Raw genomic sequence first — 23,932 nt, forward strand, 5'->3', positions numbered from 1 at the left:
CTTAACCCTGTAGACTGAATCAACCCCTCCGAGGGCCCTGCCGCTACACCAAATCAAAAGGCCCCATGCATGCGTGCGTGCGTGCATGTGATTCGCATGTGCGTAACACAATCGTAACATAATCAAGAACAAGACTTTTTGTGAATAAACGCCAGGACTATCTCCTCTGCTCCCATATAAGGCTATAAGGCTGCTTCCTGACGCTGGATGTGCTATTTTTGAGTCTCCTCGAGTGGTTAAGAAACTGTTAGACCAGGGTTCCTGTGTTGCATTGCATTGAAATCTGTGGCCTATGAGCGGTTTCGACGGAAGCAACAGCTACACAGGTCTATTTGAAATAGTCTCGCACAGGGCCCTGCAAGCTGCGGGCCCTGGATCTTAAGCTCCAGTAAGTTTCATTGTTTTTTTGTTTTTTTTGTTTTTTTTAGTTAGTTAGTTAGTTAGTAAGTTTCATTGTTAATCCGAGCCTGCCTGTAGTGATTCTCAAACTTTTTCGGGCCACAGACACCCATCTGAAAAGGTTTTATGCCGGGGACACAAAACCTTGGGGGGATTCAGGGGGTCCCCAGTAAAAGTCATGTAGGTTACAGACTGGGCTACAGAGCATGTAGGGCCCCCAAGACATGCATTGCAGAGATATAGGAACTTTCCTGCACACACACCAGTAACGCTTATCCCCTATGAAATAATATTTTGTATTTATTCATTAAATTTGCAAGCCAACTTCAGGTTTTCACTTTCATTGGAAAAATAACAATGAAAGCGGCACTTGAATATGTTCTCAAAGACAGTTTCCGTAAAGCCTATTTCTTCTACTGTTGGTGTGTGTGTGCGTGCGTGCGTGCGTGCGTGCGTGCGTGCGTGCGTGCGTGCGTGCGTGCGTGCGTGCGTGCGTGCGTGTTTGTGTGCGTGTTTGTGTGTGTGTGCGCGAGAGGTGTTATGGCTTTATTTGAATAATAATAATAATAAACGGAGACGTCAATCATGTTTGGGAACATCATTAAGTGAAAGAAGATTCTGTGGCCTCAGCATTGGATCGGTGGTTGTTTTCTTTTCACTGGCTTAACAATGAGAAAAATATACATGGTTATAATCTTGACACAAAAACACGTTCTGCACAATTTCCTTCTGGCTAGCATGCAGGCTGGTATTTGGTTTTTGCTTTTTCGGCATGGGAATACCATTATTTGTACTGTATTTTGGTAACGTTGTTTACTAGCCCTGTCCGTCTGTTCATCCATCTGTCCGCGTTTTATAATCTGAAACGTTTTCTAAATATGAAATTAGGCATCATAATAACCATCCCTGACGTTAATTTACGCATATTTTCGGCTAAGTTCTCACCCTTTCTCCCCCAATTAAGGCAAAGAAGTTCTTCACACCTCCAGACCACCTGGAGACCGTCATTGTCCAAGTTAAATCACTAAAGTGAGGATAAATGTATCACCTCTTCGGAATCGGAAGCGCCGTTTATTTTGGCACTCCAAATTAGACACATGCAAAGATAAGCAAAGCCAAGCCAATATCGTTGTAGCCAAAGCCCTGGTCACGGTGCTTCTTGATGCCGCCACGTCTATAACTCAGGACCACATGGAGTGAAATCAAGCCCCCCAGCTGGCCAACGTTGAAGTGCTCAGCCCTAATGGTCAAAGCTGGAACTTCAGGTGGATTTAGCACGAGCTGTGGTTTAACATTGAGCGCTCGTTTCCGCATTTGACCACCAACTGTTGGTGGTCAGTGGTCCCTCAAGGACCACTGGTTGAAAACCACTGATATACAGTAGACGCTTAACAAAGCTGCATGCGGATTGGATGGTGGATTCAAACGTACAACCTCCGCGGCAGGCACTTATGTGCACCGTGGTTATTGAATTTTTTTCAAGTAAAGAAAGTTGCAAAACTTCTTCCACCACTGCCCAGTTCTATTCTATCATTCCATCGCCCCTGAGGCAGGCGAGGGAGAGAGAGGAGGGCAGTGGAGAAAATGCATCTGTCAATCAGACAGGCTTTAAACCCGTGTCCCGCAATGTGCAAGATTGCAAACACCCAAATGCACACAGGTACACACAGTTGTATACTGACACACACACGCACACGCATGCACACACACCAACTCTATTATGTGTCTCCCGGAGCCCCCATGCGCACACAAACACATCCACACATGCACGGAAGGCAGGCAAGCATGCACACACACATGCACGGCGCGCAGGTACATCCAAATAGCTTGACACAGATATTCTGAGGTCATACCGGTTTTAAGCGACTGTCAACACGGCAAAGAGCGAGTTATCTGCTGTCACGTACCATGTCAATTACCAATGCTATCACCACATGCACGCGCATGCATGCACACACACACGCGCGCATGCGCACGTGAAATCTCATCAACTGCCCACTACCTCCCGCTGCTTGCTTACTTTGCTTGTTTTCCTGAAAATGGACAGGGACCATCAGTCTACTGCCAGCAATCAAGAGATGCCCCCCACCAACTCTCTCACACACACACACACACACACACACACACACACACACACACACACACACACACACACACACACACACACACACACACACACACACACACACACACACACACACACACACACACACACACACACACACACACACACACGCCGTAATCCCAATCTCTGTCCAGGTTCAAAGGTCTTAATTTGGGATTTCACTTTCAATACACAGTATCCTGTCTCTCTGGCTGGTGTCGTGTTTAAGTGTAGAAGACCAGCTCAGTGGGGTAGTCCTCCACAGATTCTTCCATTTCCTCCGTGTTCGCCAAACCATGCCCTTCCACTCTGTCACTGCTCTGTCAATTACACAGCGCTACTCGAGCCATCTCTCTCTCTCTGACCTCACTCACTTGGTATTTCTTTCATTATGCCTTTCTGTCGCTCACTTTACTCTTTCCCTTCCCCTCTCTCTCTCTTTCTTTTTGCAGTGATCTGTCTCCTTCTTGGTTTCTGTAACCATGTGACTTCCCCAGTACTTCTTTTTTTCTTTGGATACGTTTCAGTGCCCTCTGTGTCTGTCTCTCTCGTCTCCGTCTCGCACTTGTATCCACTCTCAATTCAAGAGGCTTTTGTACCGATGTTTTTGTCCTCCGACAACGAAATGACAAAACGAGATGTAAAATCAATCACACAAATGCATGAAATGAAAAGCAATATACTTTTCAATAATGATTTGTCAACAAAAGTGCTCTCAAAACTCTATAGCGGGAGCTCTAATTCAGCCCTCCTTTGACTATGGTTCCACCTCTTGGTTCTCCAGCATCACAATGTCACTTAACTCTTTTTCTGCTGCTAGCTGGTAGCATTTTTTCCTGAAATTATTTAGATTTTTTGTTATTGATGAGATTTAATTTTGTTATTTTCACGTCATGTCTATGAATTGTTGCATATAGGGCCTAAATGGAAATAAGACTACAAGGACTATTCAATCATTCAACTATTCAATCAATCAATCAATCAATCAATCAATCAATCAATCAATCAATCCAATGATTTCTCTCTCGCTCTACCTCTCTCTCACTCTTGCTCTGTATTTATCTATCCCACTACCCTCCCCCCTCCCCCCCCCTCCCCCCCTCCCCCCCCTCCACACACGACACACACACACACACACACACACACACACACACACACACACACACACACACACACACACACACACACACACACACACACACACACACACACACACACACACACACACACACACACACACACACACACACACCACCTCACCCCAACTCTCACCCACTCTCCCTCTTCGTGTCAAATTTAAAGTGATGGAAATGAACTTCGGGGGACGCTAATTGCAATTGTCAATCCAATCTCGGAGCGAGAACCTCAAAGACATGCAGGGCCTTCCCGGCACTTCATCAGTCTTCATTAATATTGAAGAAGTGAACAGGGGTGGGCATGGTGGATAAAGAAGTGAACAGGGGTGGGCATGGTGGATAAAGTACTACATTTTATAGAAGTATCAATACTGCAATGTAGAGGTACTTTGTCAAAATGTAAAAGTGCAAAAGTATTGGCATCAACATGTACTCGAAGTAAAAAATGAATAAAAGTACTCATTATGCAGAAATGTCCCATTTCAAGTTTTGAAATGTATACAAATGTTGTGAAAATAGCAGATCTACAAGCTCACGTAGATTGGCTATTTTGAAATGGTCTAAATGTATATTGGGCTGAAGTGGGTGTAATAACAATCAAAATATATAAAGTAATTAGTAATTAAAGTTTATAAATAATTGTAGTGGAGTAAAAATATAATATTTGCTTCAGAGATGTAGTGGAGTAGAAGTAAAAGTAAAGTAGAAATACCTCAACATTTTCTGTACGTACAGTACTTGTACAAAATGTACTTCCACCACCGGTGAGCAACGTAATCTTCACTCATCTGACGGAGCATCGGAGGGGGTGTGCGTGCAGCTGCGGTCGGCCGGCACCAGCAACTTGGGGCACAAATATGCCTGTCAAAAACTCAAAAGTTCCCCCCCAGACAGAGGAGGAGGATATCGGGAATAGAAGACGAGGGCAAAGTGAAAACGCTCAAAGAAAATGTGACAGCTAGCCAAGACAGACAACGTGATAACAATAACAGCACTGGCTGAAAGAGCTCCGCGGCTAAGGCCTTTGTGGTCCACTCCACACACATGCGCACGTAAACGCACGCACACGCACGCACACGCACACATGCACTCCACACCACCCTATAGCTCTCATGGCCTCATATCATCGCTGTTGGGAGCAAACCTCCAAAACTGTTCGTTTTCAGGATTCAAATTGAAAAGCATCAAAAGTAGCAGATCTACAAGCTCAAATGCGGTGCCAAGTGCTACTTTTGATGATTGTGTGTGATCTAGCTGTAGTGTGAAGTAGGGTACGAATGTACAAGAAAAGCACAAAGGTTATACGTTATAGTTAGTTATAGAATATGGCGATAAGAGGTTTCTGCCCGACAGTAACAATATCAAAACTTGCGTTGTCTGTGTCTTACCATCATCATTAGTGCATTATTGCCAGGTTCCAGCCTCTGCCCTCACGAGGGACTGGATACCAGTACCAGCTCCTCGGATATCGACCGGTTGCCCCTAGACTCATTAACCCTTAATTGGCCCCTTTGCCCCCGAGCAAGGCAGGGTCAATGCAACTGTAGGGAGAGTGGGACTGGGACTTGGGGGGGGGGGGCTGTGCTGTCCGAGGCTGCCTAAATTTACACTAGCAGAGCCACACTTTGTCCTGTCCCACATACTGTAACACGGTCGAAAAGAACATCTGTATTTAAAATGAGGTCTGAGTGTTCAAGCACACAATGGCACCGTTTTGTTTAAAGAGCAACTAAAACCACTTGAACCTCAGGCAGCGTGGCTATTCGGGGGGGGGGGGGGGGGGGGGGGGGGGGGGTTGGTTCTATGTCCTCCTGGTGGGTAGATCAGTAGGATACAACAGTGACAACACAGAAATATGCATGTGTGGGGAGGACTCAATTGGCATAAGGAAAACGGAGAAAAAGGAAGAGTTGCGATTGTTGTAGTTGAGCTTGGCTATCTTCAACACGCGACACTGACGCGCTACAAAATCTATGTCAAGCAGTGCTGCATGTGTGTTCTCCCTCTATCCAACTGGAGTGGCTGCGTTCCACACTGATCTTTGACCCATGCATCACGCTCTGCCCCCCTGCACTTCCTCGCAGCACAACGACCGAAGCGCTTTGTTTTTCCGTCTGCTGCGCGTCACGCTGACAGCCCACGGCTATCTGAAACACACACGCCGCGGGGTCAAGCCATCATTTTAAATCAGTCCAGATCAAAGGCCCGGTTAGAGGACACTCAAACACCCCCCCAGAATATCCTAGAAGCTATTAGAGGACCACTTCAGTAGCTTCAACCAGCCCTAATATGGAGGGAGAGGGAGCCGTTGTACTGCTTGGAATTGAAAGGGGATCTTACTGTAATTAGATAACGTTGCTGTCGGGATCCCTATTTCAATTTCTATGTTTCCCCCCCCTAAATGTATGCCTTAACCCATTTAGGCCTGACGTCAAAAAAATAAATAAATAAAGTATTCTGAAATAATATATATTCAAAGATTTGTGCCGCATTTTCACAATTTAAAAAAAATAGCAGACCTACAAGCTCGTAGCGTGCCACTCGGTGGCGCGCTATGATCTTGTAGATCTGCTATTTTTCAATAGCTAAATTATAACATAATGTTTAAAACACCAAAAGGGGTTCCCAAAATGGGTTAAATTCACTAGCGCTTAATGCGGAAATTTTCACTATTTTAGAAAGGGTTTTTTTACGTGGTTAATGGAGAAATCCAGACCAAAACACATGTACGCTGAATCAGCCTATAATCCTATCCTAACATACATATTGGCCTTGACTTGTTTCATATACTGTATGCCCCTGTTCTCCATTTCCCCAATCCTCCCACAGTAAAATGCGGCTAGAATGGTAGAAAGCTAGTTGGCTGAGGCATAGAGCACCCAAGTCTGACGTCACTTTCAGTAGCGGGCGCCTATACACAGGTTCATGTATTTTTTTATTTGCAGTGAAATCTCCATAGGGCGATTTTAGGTCGCTTCATATAAGAACTGTGTTTGAAAAATAAACCGACCACCCCGGCCTTTCTGTCAGGGGAGTGCGTCCCCTGATTTCCATTCATATTTGATACAGCCAGTTTCTGGAGAAAATGGAATTAATGTGGCCGCAAAAGCCTTGAAACTACATATGAAGGCAATGTCGCTGCTAATATACGTCATGCCCAGCTGTCAACACATTGCGTTCCTGAGATTCCTCGTTGACGTAAGCTCAACTGGTGGTGACTCGACTCGTACTAACCACGAAACATTAAATATCAATAAAATAAAAATAAAAATAAACGTAATTAACATTCGGTTTCTGTTGTGCGACGGGCAGATGCAGCCACCCTGCCTACCCGGAAATGTAGTCTCTGGGTTGTTTGAATCGTTTCTAACGCTTATTTTGTTACTCTTTGGGTATATTTGTACAGTTCCACCTTCAGTCGATGCTTCATATCCATATGAGTGAAAAGGCCGGGGTGATCGTTTTTTTTTTTTCAAACACAGTTCTTATGTGACCAGGTGTAGCAAAATGGTCCTCAACTCGCCTATAATGAAAATCGAAAATCGCTAAATAAACTTGATTTTTTTTTTGTGTGTGATTTTCGTTTTTTTCATATTAACACAGTTTGAATGTTGAAGAAGGTTTTCATTCCAACAGATTATTGATTTGGGTAAATTAAATGTATGCATTTATAAGTCAAAGTAGGCTTGTTTTTTCGGTAATTTTACCTCTGTTTTGGGGGCAGAGAAGAGCAGTTCCGAGATTTGCATGTAAGCTTTCGATTGGGCTTTGGAATGTCTTTGTCCTCTGGTTTCACGCTACGAGCACCGCCCATTAGCGTGATTGTTTGTTTGTAAACACAGAATTCTTCAACATGGCTATAGTATGGAGGCGCATTTGGGATTTTATAGCTACGGTGGAACGTGGAAGTAACTATTTTAGTGTCTCTCGGCTGGATATAAATGTGACTCATTGTGAACTCATCGCGGGGGTGGCAACTGTTGAGAACAGCTGAAAAACAATTTTCTTTGTCCTTTTTTATTTTTCTGTCTAAAATAATCTGAAGCTATATTATTATTCATGTCATGTTAGAGCAGGTCTGAAATAAATGTCAGAGCTAAAGTATGCAAATTCCGCCTTTTTATACACAATCGTTTTGGAAGATAATTCTAGTCTTTTACTAACTGGCTAACAGAAATAGCAGAGAAAGAAAGTATTAACAATGATATTTTGTAAAAAGTGTGTTTATTTGGGCCGCTTAAAGCTAATTCATGCTAATGTTCCAGCTGGGGCACTGGTGATCACAACAATGGAAAATGCGGAAATGGCTTCCTATTTCCAATAGCAGAAGAAGAAGACTTGAATGAATTTAATGTAAACATTGTAACATTATGTCACCATAACGTGGTTATTATTAGTTGCTTGGGAATGTACCTGCCATGAGGCGATCTAAAATCCCCCTATGGAGATTACAATGCAAATAAAAAGTACACGAACCTGGGAACTGACGCCCTCTACTGACAGTGACGTCAGGACTTCGGTGCTCTATTTCTAGTCCATTTTATGAGAATTCCAACTATGATCGTGGTGGATTAACAAAGCGACCGTGTTTAGTGGCTCTAGAGCAACTCCCGGTGACCGCACGTCTAAAATATGAATGCTTCTAAAGACTCTTAGGTAGTCAATAGTCCGATCAGCACGAGCACCTCCGCCATTGCTGTTTTTGGGGAGGCGGACTTCTTCTACTACAAAATAGAATAGGTTGTGAATGGTAGCGGGAGCTGAACTAACTGCCATCTAGCGGTCTATGAGTTATTATAAATTATTGAACCAATTACAAGTATTAACAAGAGCTTATATAGTTGAGGCTAAATAATACACTACACTGGATTCTTATTTTCAATTTCCTGCAAAGAGTTGAACCTACAAGGTTTCCGCCCAACAGCAACAATATCATGTAATATAATTGTGTGCAATAACATGTGATTCAAGTAAACATATGTTTTAGTCTTAGCCTTAAATAGATACTTTGCACCTTTTGTAGGCTATACCTGTTGTGTACCCGTTTTTTTGCATCTCAGTTCCGTTTTCCATGTGTAATGTAATGTAATGTTTTTTTTGTCTTTTTAATTAGCGTCTGATGTATACATATTGATATATACTGTTCATTAATATGCAGTGTCCCGTCTAAATTAAACACGTAGATAAATCAATATAGAGCCATTGAGAGGAACACAAGGTGGGGGGGGGGGGGGGGGGGGGTCAATGAGGTCAATGAGACTACCCTAGTAATTGACCTCATATGATGCCATGCAGTAACAGAACCTTAAAACTGTATTTTTCCCTGTGCGCGCGCTCTCTCTCTGTGTGTGTGTGTGTGTGTGTGTGTGTGTGTGTGTGTGTGTGTGTGTGTGTGTGTGTGTGTGTGTGTGTGTGTGTGTGTGTGTGTGTCAACTGTTTTCTAATTGTCAGGCTAATGACGCGAGGCCTAATGGAAATATTTACTGTTTCCATTCGTAAATGATAGTCCTATAATTAACACCATATCAGGCCATTAGTCACTGCAAGGACAAAGGCGGGGAGTCGCTCAGACGAACAGGAGGGGCAGAGAGTATAGGGTGTGTGTGTGTGGGGGGGGGGGGGGATTATTAGCCACTTCCTACCTGTCATATGTGAAAAAATGGATATGGTATTTTTTATGATTCTACATAATGTCACTTTTGAAGTGAAATAAAATGTTATTCCGACCAATCTCAATCTGGTGTATGTATGTTATATGTGTATGTTAATACAATGTCGGTGGTTGTATTTGGTCTCCATTATGGATGACCACTTCTTGTTGCCAATATTGGTACTGCCTTCCCTGAAGGTCAAAGTTAAAGGTGCAATCTATAAGTTATATATCTCGGATAGGACATTAAAGTTTCCAGATTCCAGGTTTACAGTAAGCCGTTGATGAGCAAATCATCTGATGTGACTGTGTGTGCCCCGTGGCTGACTGGGACGTACCGTGGCTGACTGGGACATACCGTGGCTGACTGGGACGTACCGTGGCTGACTGGGACGTACCGAGAGGAGAGAATAAACAACAACTCAGACACACATCTATTTATGGGTGGATGCACACGGCAAGAAGAAGTGTCTAGTTTACTTGGTCTCATCATAATCGTAAAAACACCATTTGAAACCTGCAACTTGTACACAACTTGTCATCCGTGCTCCCCCTCAGGCAGCCTCGCTATGCAAAATGCGTGTCCGGTCTTCCGACTCGTCGTCTAAAGGAGGGATCGCCTTGTAAATAACTGTTTGTAACGGTGGAAAGAACGTTCCGTTTTGGCTGTCGGTGCGAACGCGAGAGAGGGGGGTGGGGGGGAAGTCGTGGCTTTGCGAGATTGCGGTTATTCATCACGGCGCGAGCCTCGATTCATCTGCCGACGCCGAGGCAGTTTGGAAGATGGACTTTATTTACTGCTAAAGCTGTTGGAGGGGGTTCGGGAGGCAGACATCAATCTCTCCCACTATCTTAAAAAAAGAAAGGAGAAAAAGGGGGGCAGTGGGAGCATCAGTTTCAATCATTCTGCGAGACAAGGCTGGAAGCCATCGCTGAGCGCTATACGCCCCCTCCCCACACACACACACACACACACACACACAAACCTCACACCTGACACTCAGTGTTGCCATGTCCGCTTAGTACAAGCGACTTCGGGTTGCTTGTGAATATTGGTAGTTTTGGGGCTTGCTTCCATTCTTTTTTAATTATTATTTAAACCAGTGTTTCTGAAACTTTTTCAGGTCATGGATGCCCAAATTAATTATCCAAATCATCCAAATATTCCAGATTTTATTTCAAGACTTTTTTGAAAATAGCAGATCTACAAGATCACAACGTGTTGCATTGTGACGCGTTGTGAGCTTGTAGATTGACTATTTTCAAATAGCCGATGTGCATAGTAATACGGTATAGGTTTAAAGTGCTCATCTGGCCTAACAGGGTTTGTGTGTTTTGTTTTCCTAGACCACCTGGTTGCTTATTTCTCTCAGGAAATCTGGCAACGCTGCTCACACTTATCCTCTCCTTCTCCGACTCAAGGTGAAGCTTCCTCTCTCCCCGGGGAGGCATGGCATAATGTGTTTTTAAAAATAAGAAATCATAATATGCCCTATAAAAATACACACCACACCTTGGTGCTCCCTTGCTGTTTGGCACCCTGTGTTCCTAATTAGAATGTTCAATTAACCCTCGTTAATTGTGCTGGATCCTGGCAAGCTAGCGCCACGGGGAGCTTATTTTTTTGGGGGGGGGTAAATGAGCGGCAACCCAGGTGGCTGTGTATAGTGTCGTAACAAGAGGGAGGGGGGAGAGGGAGGGAGGGAGGGGGTTTAACTGATGTGCCTTCAACCTTGTTCAAGTACTGCACGTTGTTTGTGCGAGCACTATACTGGTATCCTTGTAGAAGGAGAGAGCAAATGAAGGCAAGCCGAAAGACCCAGAATTGCCTCCAAACCGGGAGTGATTGTTCTCTCAAGACTGTTTCTGCAAAGTTAAACAATAATCACAATTGCTCGTTACTGCATGCCGCCGCAGCTCTCTCTCTCTCTCTCTCTCTCTCTCTCTATTTTCCTCTGAGTCCACAGGGCCTATTACCTCTGCAGGGGTCCAATGGTATCACTTTAGCCTCCGTTGTTCCCTACTTTCTCATGCCCACCTGTGTTTTGTAATGCATCGCAGGGGTACAGGGATATCGTCTGTATCGTTTTGAGAGAAAACAGCAGGTCTCGCATGCCTCCATTTCATTTGGTGGATTTGATCCGTATCCTTTCTGTCCCCAAGGGACATGAAATAAATAACTCACAGATCAGGTTCTTTCTGCTTGCTACAAATCACTTCACAACTGAAACAGTTGCGTGGCCAACATAGTCGATCTACTACGTGCTCACACAACGTGTCACATCGCGATGCGTTGTCAGCTTTTAGGCTATATATCGGCTATTTTCATCGTATGCCGATAATGCCGGTGTATGGCTTAAAGCTGCTCTATGTAACTGTCCTCTTCTACCCCGGATTTGAACCAGGTTTCCTGCCCAAGTGCTGACATTTTTACCATTGAGCTGATAGAGTCTGCCCGCTTGCTCAAGGGAGAAATGGAATCTTTGTGTCAGATCCTGTGTGACAAATTGAAATCTCTCAGCAAGACAAAGTATATACAGCTCCATCTCAATGAATTTGAATATTGTGTAAAAGTTCATTTTTTCCCTAATATAATTAAAAAAGTGAGACTAGTATTTAAAACCTTTTTTTGTTTTAATCTTGATGATTATGGCGTACAGCTCATGAAAATCAAAAAATCCTATCTCGACATATTAGAATATTTTACGAGAGCACTAAAAAAATATTTTTTTAAACGAGAAATGTCGACCAAGTATATTAATGTATGCAGTCAATATTTGGTCTGGGCTACTTTTGAACTTTTTACTTCAATCAATGTGGCATGGAGGTGATCAGCCTTTGTCACTGTTGAGGTGATATGGAAGCCCAGGTTTGCTTTGATAACAGCCATAAATGCATTTGTATTGTTGAGTCTCATGTCTCACACCTTCCTCTTGACAATACAACCTAGATTCTCTGTGGGGTTCAGGTCAGGCCAGTTCGCGGGTCAGTTAACACGAGGCCCGCCAGGAACATAGACACGTAGAATAGTGTACCGTGCCACACCCGGAAAAGCCGTTTTAACAGCGATGTATTCTTTAATGCATGTTTTAATACGATCGTATCGAAAGCTACCGTCCGTTAGCTTTGTTATGCTTCTGAGCCAATGGCCGCGGCCATTTTGAAGATGCGCGCGCATCCACTTACATTGCCTGCTCTGTTTTCAGACAGCTGTATCTCACAGAAGCGACATTGGAGGGGTCGCTTTGTCCCAGACAAGCGTTTTCAACGGCCTGTAGCAGGCGCTGTGATACTCGCGGTCCACTTTTTCCACCACCGACCGAGAGAACAAGCACCAGCTTCGTCAACACACACGGAATGGTTTCATAGTAAAATGCGATTACGGATATTTGGCTCTTCAAAGTAAGTGTTACGCGCGATAAAACCCTGGCAGGACGCGGCGGAGGGATTGAATAATGGTAGCGGTCAAACGGTTAAGCACAGTAATATCATGGTCAGTACACGAGTTACTAGTAGTTTTGGCACTGTGGGCAGGTGCCAAATCGAGCTGGAAAGGAAAATTAGCATCTCCATGAAGCTTGTCAACATATTGAAGCACAATGTACTATAAAAAGATGGCTGTGTTGAAACCATTGTTAAGTTTTCACTGTCAGTGGATCAACACCAGCAGATAACATGGCCAAAATCAAGTCCAGAGTCTCAACACAACCATCTACTATGATATTTTACAGCGCTGTGTGCCTCCGTACATTGACAAGCTTTATATTGATGCTGATCTTCCTTTTCAGGCAGCACTTGACACCTGCTCACAGAGCCAAAACTATTAGTAATTGGTGTACTGACCATGGTATTACTGCTTAACTGACCAGCCAACTGGCCTGACCTGAACCCCACAGAGAATCTAGGTTGTATTGTCAAGAGGAAGCTGTGAGACATGAGACTCAACAAAACAAATGAACATACGGCTGTTATTAAAGCAAACCTGGGTTTCCATAACACCTCAACAGTGACAAAGGCCGATCACCTCCATGTCACGCCCCAGTGATGAAATAATTTGTTCAGAAGTAGCCCAGACCAAGTATTGACTGCATACTGTACGTTAATATACTTTTCAGATGGTCGACATTTCTCGTTTAAATTTTTTTTTTGTGCTCTCGTAAAATATTTTAATTTGTTGAGATATGATTTTTTGATTTTCATGAGCTGTAAGAAAATGAACTTTTGCACAATATTCTAATTCATTGAGATGGAGCTGTATTGTGTTAAAATACAGATTGGACAAAATTACATTGTATTAATAAAACATACATAGTTCCACTTTACAGTAAGTAATTAAAATCTCTTTGTGAGAGTGCTGATGCACAAAGCAGCACGACTACATGTCAAAATATGAAAACACAGCTCGGCTATATTTTCGGGGATTGCCTTTCCCAAGTGTTTTTGTTTTGTTGTGTTTTCGGTAAAAAATAAAAAATACAAAGGTAGCCTTTGTATTTTTTATTTTTTACCGAAGCATCTCTGCTTACAGGCAGTCTACTGAAGCCCTGATTCATCCCACAATAATACCACTAATGCAGTCAGCACTTCAGCCCCGAGCACTAGGGGAGCTCCCCCAACCCCCAAATATATAGAGTGGAATCAATTGGAGTTTGATGATGTTTCAGGAGAAGGACGAGTACAGCCAACATGGTCCGGGGTGAAGCGCTTGAGAGGCGGAGGGCTGAGGGAGGTCAACAGCGGACGGCTGAATTCAACCGTAGTGGGCTGGTTTTTCTCTTCCTCCAGCAGTGCCGTTTCACTCCCCTTCGTCTGACCTCTCATTATCACGTCATTACATCCCTGGGCCTGGAGGGGCCGCGGGCTGTCATGACCTGATGTGGTGCATGCCCTGCGCGTGTTGTGTGTGTGTCTCTCTGTGTGTGTGTGTGTGTGTGTGTGTGTGTGTGTGTGTGTGTGTGTATGTGTGTGTGTGTGTGTGTGTGTATGTGTGTGTGTGTGTGTGTGTGTGTGTTTAACGAAGCATGTTGGGGGCAGCAGACATCCATGTAAGCTATTTCACCTCTGCACCCTCGACCTGGCAACAAGCATCCAGCCCATACTGGTCCTCCAACATTTGCCACATTATCCATCTACCTGCATTCCAATTTAACTCGGTTTCACTGTTTCTGTTCCTCTCGTTCTCCTTTCTTTCAGACGAGGCACTTGCTATCCGTTGTGCAGCCAACAGAATCAATTTGCAACCCTCCCCGGATTGCCACTGTTTGGCAGTCTTGCATCAAGTTGACTCACAACAAGCAAAGTGTAGGTGTGGGCTATTAAGGACCTCCATTACCTTGAGAGGTTCCATTTGTAAATGTTGTACACTGTCAGAGTTACAGGACTATAAGGGTCCATTTGGAACCCTCTCAAGGGACCCTGAGGGTCCCAGCTGGAGCCCACTTTGAAAAACACTGAACAATTTACAATTTAGGCATTTAGCAGACGCTCTTAATCCAGAGCGACTTACATTAAGCAATAACAAAAAAGCATGGCATACATCACATATAAAAAGTAGTTATCATAAAACATGCGTAAGCTAAGAACGTAACAGTGGAGTATCTATATCATGAAACTATATATATATATATATATATATATATATATATATATATATATATATATATATATATACTACAGTATTTCCCTAGTTCGCTAACATTACTTAAATAAATATCTGAGCCATTGCTGAAACCACTTTAAACCCGGTGTCCAGTCAGCTTCATAATACAGTAAGGGAACAAAAGGGGGCATGGAGGACAAGGACTCAAGGACTGACAGATACAGAGTTCTCCATAATGGGCATATTGGTCGGATCGGCGGTGCATGCATAGTAGGTGTGAGGGCTCTAGTTTTTATAAATGCACTCCATCTCTGCATGCGTGCACGTGTCCACGTGTCATGCTTCAGTGTCTGTCCGTGTGCACCCCTCATATCTCGAGAACGTGTTGTGAGCTTATAGATTGGATATTTTTTCTATTCGTCGTACGACGAAATATAGGCTATATGTAGGTCTTAACCCATTCAGGCCTGATGTCGAAATAAAAAAAAACGTTCGCTCTGAAAGAATATATATTCAAAGATTTGTGCCGCATTTTTACGATTTTTCAAAAATAGCAGACCTACAAGTTCATAGCGCGCCACTCGGTGGCGCGCTATGAGCTTGTAGATCTGCTATTTTTCAATAGCTAAAGTATAACATAATGCTTAGTTAAAACACCAAAAGGGGTTCCCGCCCCCAAAATGGGTTAAAAGCTATAATATGACACAGATGCGTCCTCAGGTCTAAATGGGTTAAGAGGTTAAAGCCGCTGAATTATCTTTAATCAAGGGGGAGATTTGTTCTCAATGAGAGAGAATCAGGTCATTTGGTTTTCTATTATTCCATGGCTGAGACCAATCTGGCAAGAACATGCACACAATCAGTTTCGGCACTCTGCACTGGAGGAGCATTTGTGATTAACTGTGATTAGACGCCCTCTCCACTCTGCATATCATATTGGCTATGGGGACACTAATCTCAACAATGATTGTGGTGAGAGGATTGAGCATGGGACATTGTCTGGTCAACAAGGTCGAATGAGGAAGCAATGATTACGTTTAAGTTTGCAGGACGTGTAGTTGTGAACTTATTTTTTAAAAAGAGATTTTAAAGCTGCACTGTAACTTTGCTGTTCTAAGTGCTGAAATTGTGACCACTGAGATAATAGGATAGTAGTTTATTTTGGCGGTCAGGAAAACCTATGTCAACAGGATTGTGTCAAAGTCGTGTCTAACCTAGACACAGGATCTAAACATCTCAATAGAAGAGCAGGGAGACAAGACACCCCGAAGTTATATTGTATTAACATACTGTACCATACAGATGGACAAAATAACATTTTATTCACTAAAACAGACTTAACTTAATACAGCTTTAAACTCTTTTATAAAGAAAAACACCCATCTAAAAATAATGCTATTTCTGAACATTAAGATTGTCTGATTTATGTCTGATTTATTTTTGTATTTATTTTTTTAATCTTCACCCACAGTACAAGTGGTAGATCAGAGATACATTTTAACCCCAGCAAAACATTCGTAATATCCTCGTTAAAGTATTAATCAAAGGCTTGTGTATCCAGTCGTATGCTCAGTGTTTCCCAAACACATTTCACTGACAATATTGCTAAATAAATCATTTCCGGGAATTTCATGCCACACTGAACTGAAAACTCTCCTTGGGCTCATTCATTGTAGTCAACAGGACTTCTGGCTTAATTCAAAGTAGCCTGTGGACCAGAATGTCTGGCTAGAATGTCACATGATGTACAAGTACACCTCCTGGACATAATGCTAGAATGTCACATGACGTACAAGTACACAGGGAAATAACCCAGAATCCAACCCTTGATGCCGAGTCATCACTGGGTACCATTTTTATAGTCTTTGGTATGACTCGGCTGGGGAGTGAACCCTGACCTCCCAGTCTCAGGGCTGACACATTAACCACAAGGCCTGCACATGAGCTGGTAGTTCCAGGCTAAATATAACATCCATTTTTCAAAAAGAAATTAGCTTTGCCTTCTCTGTGAAGCCAAAGAAAAGCAAATAAAGCCGTTTTCATCAGGCATTCAAGGCCACACAGGGTGATTAACCCTTTCTTTTCAATTCTTTTCAACCAAGAGATATAGGCCTAGTTGAGCCTACTTGAGACTACTAGTGAGTAATTGACACTTTTCAAGCAAGGTAAGTGATATGCAGTGAAGTGAATCGTGTAGCAACCAGCAACAACATCGTGTCTTACTCGGAGGAAGGTGAGGTCCCGGCTGCGGTCGATGCTGGTTATCTCCAGGTTGCCCATCACCACCTCGCAGTTCTCGTAGTACTTCCTCAGGGTGCGGTACTGCTGCTCCAGGTCCGACAGCGTGCTCAGCTTGTTCTCTGTGCCGGCGCACACTGGAGGAGAAGGAAAGGACAGACACAACACGCCGTTATTCAAACACTGGAGGGAAGGTAGGACAGACTTTTTACTGGATCACTTCACAGTGCAGTGTTTCCTAAACATTTTAGCTGGAGACCCAAGAGAAATGATTTCTGCCCAGGACCCAAACTAGTGGAAATAGTAATATAATAATATGTGATAATAATCATAATGAAATAACATAAGTATTATTATCATATTTGTGATTGACAACTTCTTACACCAGATTGACAATGCTCCCATCTGTCAATCTACAAATACATAAATAAACACCCACACTTGTTGTCTGGGGAATTAGACTGTCAAAGGACTTGCAAGTCATCAACACTTTCAGATTCTTCATTAAAAGCTCTAAAACGAATGTACTTTATTGTCTATGTCGGGTGGAAACCTTATTCTGTATGTCCAAAACTGTTGCTTTTTAGGATTCAGGTTCAAACGTAGCAGATCTACAAGCTCAAAGCGTGTTGCTTTGCACCGTGTTTCGAGCTTGCAGATCTGCTACTTTTGATGCTTTAGTGTGGCGCTATAGTGAGTGTAGGGCGTTAATAGTACGAAAAAACACAAAATGTTAGTATATGGAGATAAGAGGTTTCTGCCCGACAGCAACATTACAATTGATCATTGTTAGAATCTGCTCAAATAGATGAAACCCCAAAATCCTATCATTCATTTTTATGCTAATGCCTGGTTTGTAGACCGGTCATTTCATTTGAACATTTTTTAAAGAATATGTAATTAACATTTCAAATACATATATTTTTTCTTTCTTGTTAACTTTGCATTTTCTTTCCTCTGAACTTCTTGGCTGAACAGAGATTCACAGCATTATAATGGGAGTTTCATTTGCTGTAGAGAGACTGTGCATTAACTACTCAAGCTGCAAACAGTTGCTACAACATGACTGACAGGGCAATTCATTGTTTTCCAACAGTTTTGAAGAGACAGCGTCTCAGAAAAAAGAAAATCTTTTGAGTCTCCACTCTCCACCTTTTGAGTAATTACATTTTATTTCTTCCTCTTTGATTTGCAACGTTGAAGGATACCAGTGAACATCTCTGCTTCAAACTTTGTCAAGCTGAATAATCTGAATGCTACAAAAAACCTGGTACAGCAGTGATTGTATAGCCTATAGCGGCACAACATACAAGCTGGCGCATTTAGCCGTTCACAGCAAGAACACTCCTTTAACCCATTAAAACAGAAAAGATCTTAATGTTGATTTTAGTTTTTTTTTCTTCTCTTCTGGGGGTCCCTGGCACAAAACCTTTTCAGGTGGCAAATACCACGGGCAAATACATATCAATGTGTGGGTCCTTGGCACACAAAGTTTGATAAAAATTGCTTTAGAAGCCATTAAACTTCAATGGGTTAAATGAAAAGAAATCCAGGCCTGGGCCATGGCTCAGTGGTCCAGGCACCTTGGCTGGTAATCCAGTCTGGCAGTGTGCCGCGGGTTCGACTCCCGATCCCGACGGCCTTTACTGCATGTCTTCCCCCATTTCCTGTCAGCCTACTGTCTGTCCCTCCATAAAAAATATATAAAATAAAAGGTGAAAGCCACAAAAAAAACATTAAAAAAAAAAAAAATCCACTAGCTACAAACAGCAGTTCACGTTCAGCTTCTCAGTCTCCGGGAAGCTGCTCCACAACTGCAACGCCAGTCAAAACACAATTGTGGAGAGGAATAAAAACCAATGACATGAAATATCCAGTTTGAGTGCCATCACCATCATCATCATGATGATGGCAGGACAGATGAAAAGGCCTTTAGCGCCTGGCCAGGCTAACACACTTGACACATAATTAAACCAAAACCGTTTCCACTCATCAAACACCTTTCCCTCTACGACCGACACAAGCCATCTGCCCTGTCAGCTGGTGCTGCTCGCCAAGCATACTGTTTAGTATACACACACACTCAGGCACAGGCGCGCACACACACACACGCACACACACACACACACACACACACACACACACACACACACACACACACACACACACACACACACACACACACACACACACACACACACACACACACACACACACACACACACACACACACACACACACACACACACACACACACACACACACACACACACACACACACACACACACACACACCCCGATTCTGAAAATACCCGACCCGATACCCGCACAGGTCCGGATCCATGTTTTATCACTCATCCGGGTCGGTTCTATTACCTCGGAGCTGATGACTGCATATCATTATGTGTAATACAGAGTGGATCCGAGAAGACTCAAGAAGTGTGCACAGCGCATGGGTCCTCGTAATTGTGCCAAGCATCCATGAATGTTCCCCTCAGAATGGGTATGCTAGGGTTCAAGTGGACCCTTTAAAGAAAAAATTAAATAAAATAAAGTTCCTATCATATACCGTGCATAGATTTGGCGGCCCACCTGTAGTAACTCTGAGACCCCCTCGGGGTCCCGGACCCCCTGTTGAAGACCACTGCCCTGTCCAAGATCACAACTGCATTTCACTTTCACATTCAATCGGTGGGTTTTCCTTCTCGCCTCGACCTCCTTCACACTCGCTGACAGGAGGGCTATTGGCGAGACAAAAGGCTGACAGGTCACTTCCCTGTGTCTTGTCACGCCGTCACCCGTGAACTGTCACTGCCTCGGCGGGGCTCTCGCCCAACACGTCCACCCACAAAGACCTTTTTCTATGTTTTAATCCCAGATACCACACATACACAACATGCATGCACAAGTACAATGCATTGCTGTTTCCTTTTTGCATGTCAGCCTATATCCCCTGCGTACCTGAGCCAAAACAACTGCAGAGTGCAGATCTAGTATAGAAGCTCACAACGTGTCGTGATGCTCATGCAACGTGCTGTGATACGTGTTGAGCTTGTGAGACGTGCATCATACCACTAGACCAGTATTAAATCAGGCTTACCCCAAGGCGAGGTGAGCAGTAAACTCAAAGTCAAAGCCAGACAATGGCCCACCACCGCCTCACATATCAACACTACCCCGGACAAACTCTCAATTCTGTTTCCCATTTAGTTCCCATCACGATTAGCCCACAGAAATGGGATGTCGGCGGGTAGAGAGGCTGCAAGGCAACGTGGGATATAAAGACAAACGGTATTTCGTTCAAACAATTCACTCCCAGGCAGATATTAGATTAGCAGGAACTATTGCAATGTCTCCCTTTGACAATGCCATATGAGCTCATAGTGATTAGCTTGGTAGCACATAGCCTCGTATATAGCATGCTGCTCAGGTATGATATATGGCAGGCCGGGGTGTTTTCAATAACAGTTAGCGTGGGCTTAAGGGAAGAGGCAGAGGGTCATAAAGTGAAGATAGGTGTAATAAACTGTTATTGCACCCTGGAGGCAAGGCACTTAAAGGGCGGGGAGAGAGAGAGAGGGGCATTGTGGGATGTGCAGTCTTGTGCAATGGACTTATTTTCATCTATTTTTCCCCATTTGTTGTTTACTTTCCGAAGTGCACTTTACAATAAGATGGCTTGGCTTTTATAACCCGATGCTAGCTTCATGTAAAAATGTGCCTCTCGTCTACCGAGGTCTTCTTCCACATGTGATTTCATAATGAAAGCCTATAGCCCTATGTGAACTTGGGAGAGTGCTGCCAAGCCGATAAAAACAAAGCCATCTGTGCTGTGTGGAGCACATATAGAGGAAGTGTGTACTGTTGCGAGGTTTACTGCAAAGGTTGGCACTGGTGACAGGGACACGCGTCCGTTGGTATACTGTGTGTGTGTGTGTGTGTGTGTGTGTGTGTGTGTGTGTGTGTGCGTGTGTGCGTGTGCGCAGGAAGTAAATAAAACATCACGTCATACATTTTCCCTCCGCACCACACAATCGACACTAGCCATGTGTAAATGCTTCATTTATTCTGTCGTTCGACGGTTTGCATGACCAAAAACAGTAGATCTACAAGCTCGCTATACCTATGTACACCTTTTACACATATCTGCTGGTCTGGCGTGCAACACGGACACTGCAACAAAGTATACATCAGGCTTTAAAACTGTACCGTACAGTATGTATATCTGCAGCAGAAAGGAATGCAACAACATCATGACAAGTGAAAAGGACAATGCTGCACGGGGGTGGGCTGAATGCTTGATTGTGTTTACGCTACCACCTGTGAGGCAGGATTAAACATGGCATGAATAAATGATTCAGTGTATGGGTTTAAAAATTACATCAGTTCCATAAAAGAGAATCCACTGTTTCCCTCTGACAGATTGCATTCTCCCCGACAGAGGCAGAGCACAGAATTAATGCCAATACGATGAGCAGGGGGAGGGGGGGAACCTCAACTCTTCATCGTAAACGCAGGTTACCTCGCCTGTTGGCAGCCTGTGTACTGTGCTTGCATGCGTGTAAATGCGCGCGCACACATGCACGTGTGTGTGAGTGTGTGTGTGTGTGTGTGCGCGTGTGCGCGTGTGCGTATGTGTGCGTGCCCTCATTCTTACGCACACATGCTTGCACAGAGTACATTTTATTTAATTTATTCACAGGGATTTCCATTTCAGAAGTGATGATGGATTGAGGCAATGAATCATAATTCAGGATTTTCCAATATATTTAATTAATGGAAAGATTATGAGCCGAGGGGCTGGAAATGCATATTGTTCCTCCTTTGTGTGCCGTCTGGACAGGAATGCTCACGGTCGTTTCTCTCCGCTTTTCAAAAAATAAACAAAGCTTGAGAACAAATACTATGCTAATGCTACTTTATAAGGCAGGGGTGGGTAAGCACCTCTTTATGATCTACCATGGAGGGATCAATTTAACAATTTGTGTAATATTCATATACAATTATTGACTCATTCTTTGTCGGGTTTTTATTATTATCCACTTAAAGGGGCATTCCACTCATTAACATTTTACTATGTCATTTATATACCTTAGAGCTGTTGTGTGGAAATAATAAAAAAGTTCCCCCATTCTGTGTTTCCTAGAACTAGAGGTTTGAAAACAATTTCAAACAATTTCATAATTACAGTTCTAGGAAACACAGAATGGGGGGGGCTTTTATATTATTTCCACACAACAGCTCTAAGGTATATTAATGACATAGTAAAATGTTGAAAATGAGTGGAATGCCCCTTTAAGCCTGTCATAGGATAAACAGCAAAGTCTACAAGTCTACTAGTCTACAAGCTCACTTGTAGATATGCTATACTGTGGATATTTTCAAAACATATACTATTCTCAATACTTTTCACCTGTAGTGACATGCTCAAAATACGGACGCCAGGTTGTATGTGGTTAAACTATGGACTTATTCTATGCCTGTGTTATTCCTACAGCCTATATACAAGACGTAATAGCGATGGTGGTTTTAACTGTCTGGCAGCGAGTGCTCATACCAGCCTTAATGTGTCACTCTGCAATAGCAGAGCTAAGGAATCATATATACTGTATCATATATACTGTAGGCCTATACATTGAATTCACACTGAACTCATCCTGTTCCACTATGCAACTACTGTACAATATGCTCTAGTTTTTTGATTCATTACAAACAAGAGTAATCATGAATAGAAATGCAATTCTCAACCCTCCCACACGCACAACAGTGTGTGTGTGTGTGTGTGTGTGTGTGTGTGTGTGTGTGTGTGTGAGAGAGAGAGAGCGAGAGAGAGACAGAGAGAGACAGAGAGAGAGCGCACATGTCTCATAACATTATGCACATGAACGCTATTTCATTTGAGAGCTTGCTCTCGCCTGTAGGCCGAAACAGATGCTGTAGTGTAGACAAATATCTACCAACTTAAGTAAAAAGGAAAAGGAAAGGGAAAGCAAGTTAGAGGGAGTTAGGAAGGTGAGAGGAATGAAGGAACCACCATTATTCTACAGATGAAAGGACAGCTGAACGTTCCTGTCACTGAATGAGCGGTGCGCTGCCTCCTTGCCAGTGTTGCCAGATTGTGCGAGAGAAATAAGCAACCAGGTTCATGAAAACAATACTCTTTTCTTTTTTCATTTTAGCAACACAAATCTGGATCCAAATGGCACAAAATATTGTTAGATGATATTCATTTTGGGGTTTTCCATGACATGAATATGTTTGAGCATCACTCGTTTAAACAACACAAGGAAGCCCAAAATAGGCAACTGCACTTTAGAAACAAGCCCATTATACATAGCGAGAAAGACTATACTCAAGCTTTGGATTCATAGAGATGTTCCTACACTGGATGATTGGTACAAGGAGGTAATGACTGTGGTTCCTCTGGAGAAACTGACTTATCTCCTCCGCGATAAGATGGAAGGGTTCACGAAGGTATGGGAACCAGTCTTAGATACAGTGGACCCTTCTGCGCTTCAATGTACCTTATTGAACGGTAGTGAATAACAAAGACTCTGGTGACCTGTAATGTACAATCATGTCAAGACTGTGGTGTACTCGTTTTGTCTTGTTTTTTTTGGATTTAGTTTTTTGTCTGTGCATTGTAATGTCCATATTGTGGTACTTGTTTTCCTATGTTGTGTTGAAAAAAGAAAAATGTGTGGTTCTATATACATTGAATTGCAATTGAACAGTTGTGAAATTTCAGAGCCTCAATAAAAATACATTGAAAAAAACAGAAACAATCCCAAAAGAACACAACCACC

The 23,932-nt window shown here is 43.1% G+C and overlaps 1 protein-coding gene across 3 annotated transcripts in view; it reads right to left on the bottom strand.

The window, feature by feature from the left end:
- erbb4b (erb-b2 receptor tyrosine kinase 4b) overlaps positions 1-23,932 on the bottom strand; it is a 451,213-nt gene that overhangs the window by 216,445 nt on the left and 210,836 nt on the right. For all 3 annotated transcript variants that reach the window (XM_079518830.1, XM_079518829.1, XM_079518831.1), the window contains exon 2: positions 17,112-17,263. In XM_079518830.1, coding sequence (XP_079374956.1) covers positions 17,112-17,263 — 152 coding nt within the window. The remainder of the gene's footprint in view (positions 1-17,111; positions 17,264-23,932) is intronic.

Source organism: Electrona antarctica (assembly GCF_951216825.1).
Source record: "Electrona antarctica genome assembly, chromosome: 13".
In the NCBI taxonomy this organism is placed as follows: Eukaryota; Metazoa; Chordata; class Actinopteri; order Myctophiformes; family Myctophidae; genus Electrona; species Electrona antarctica.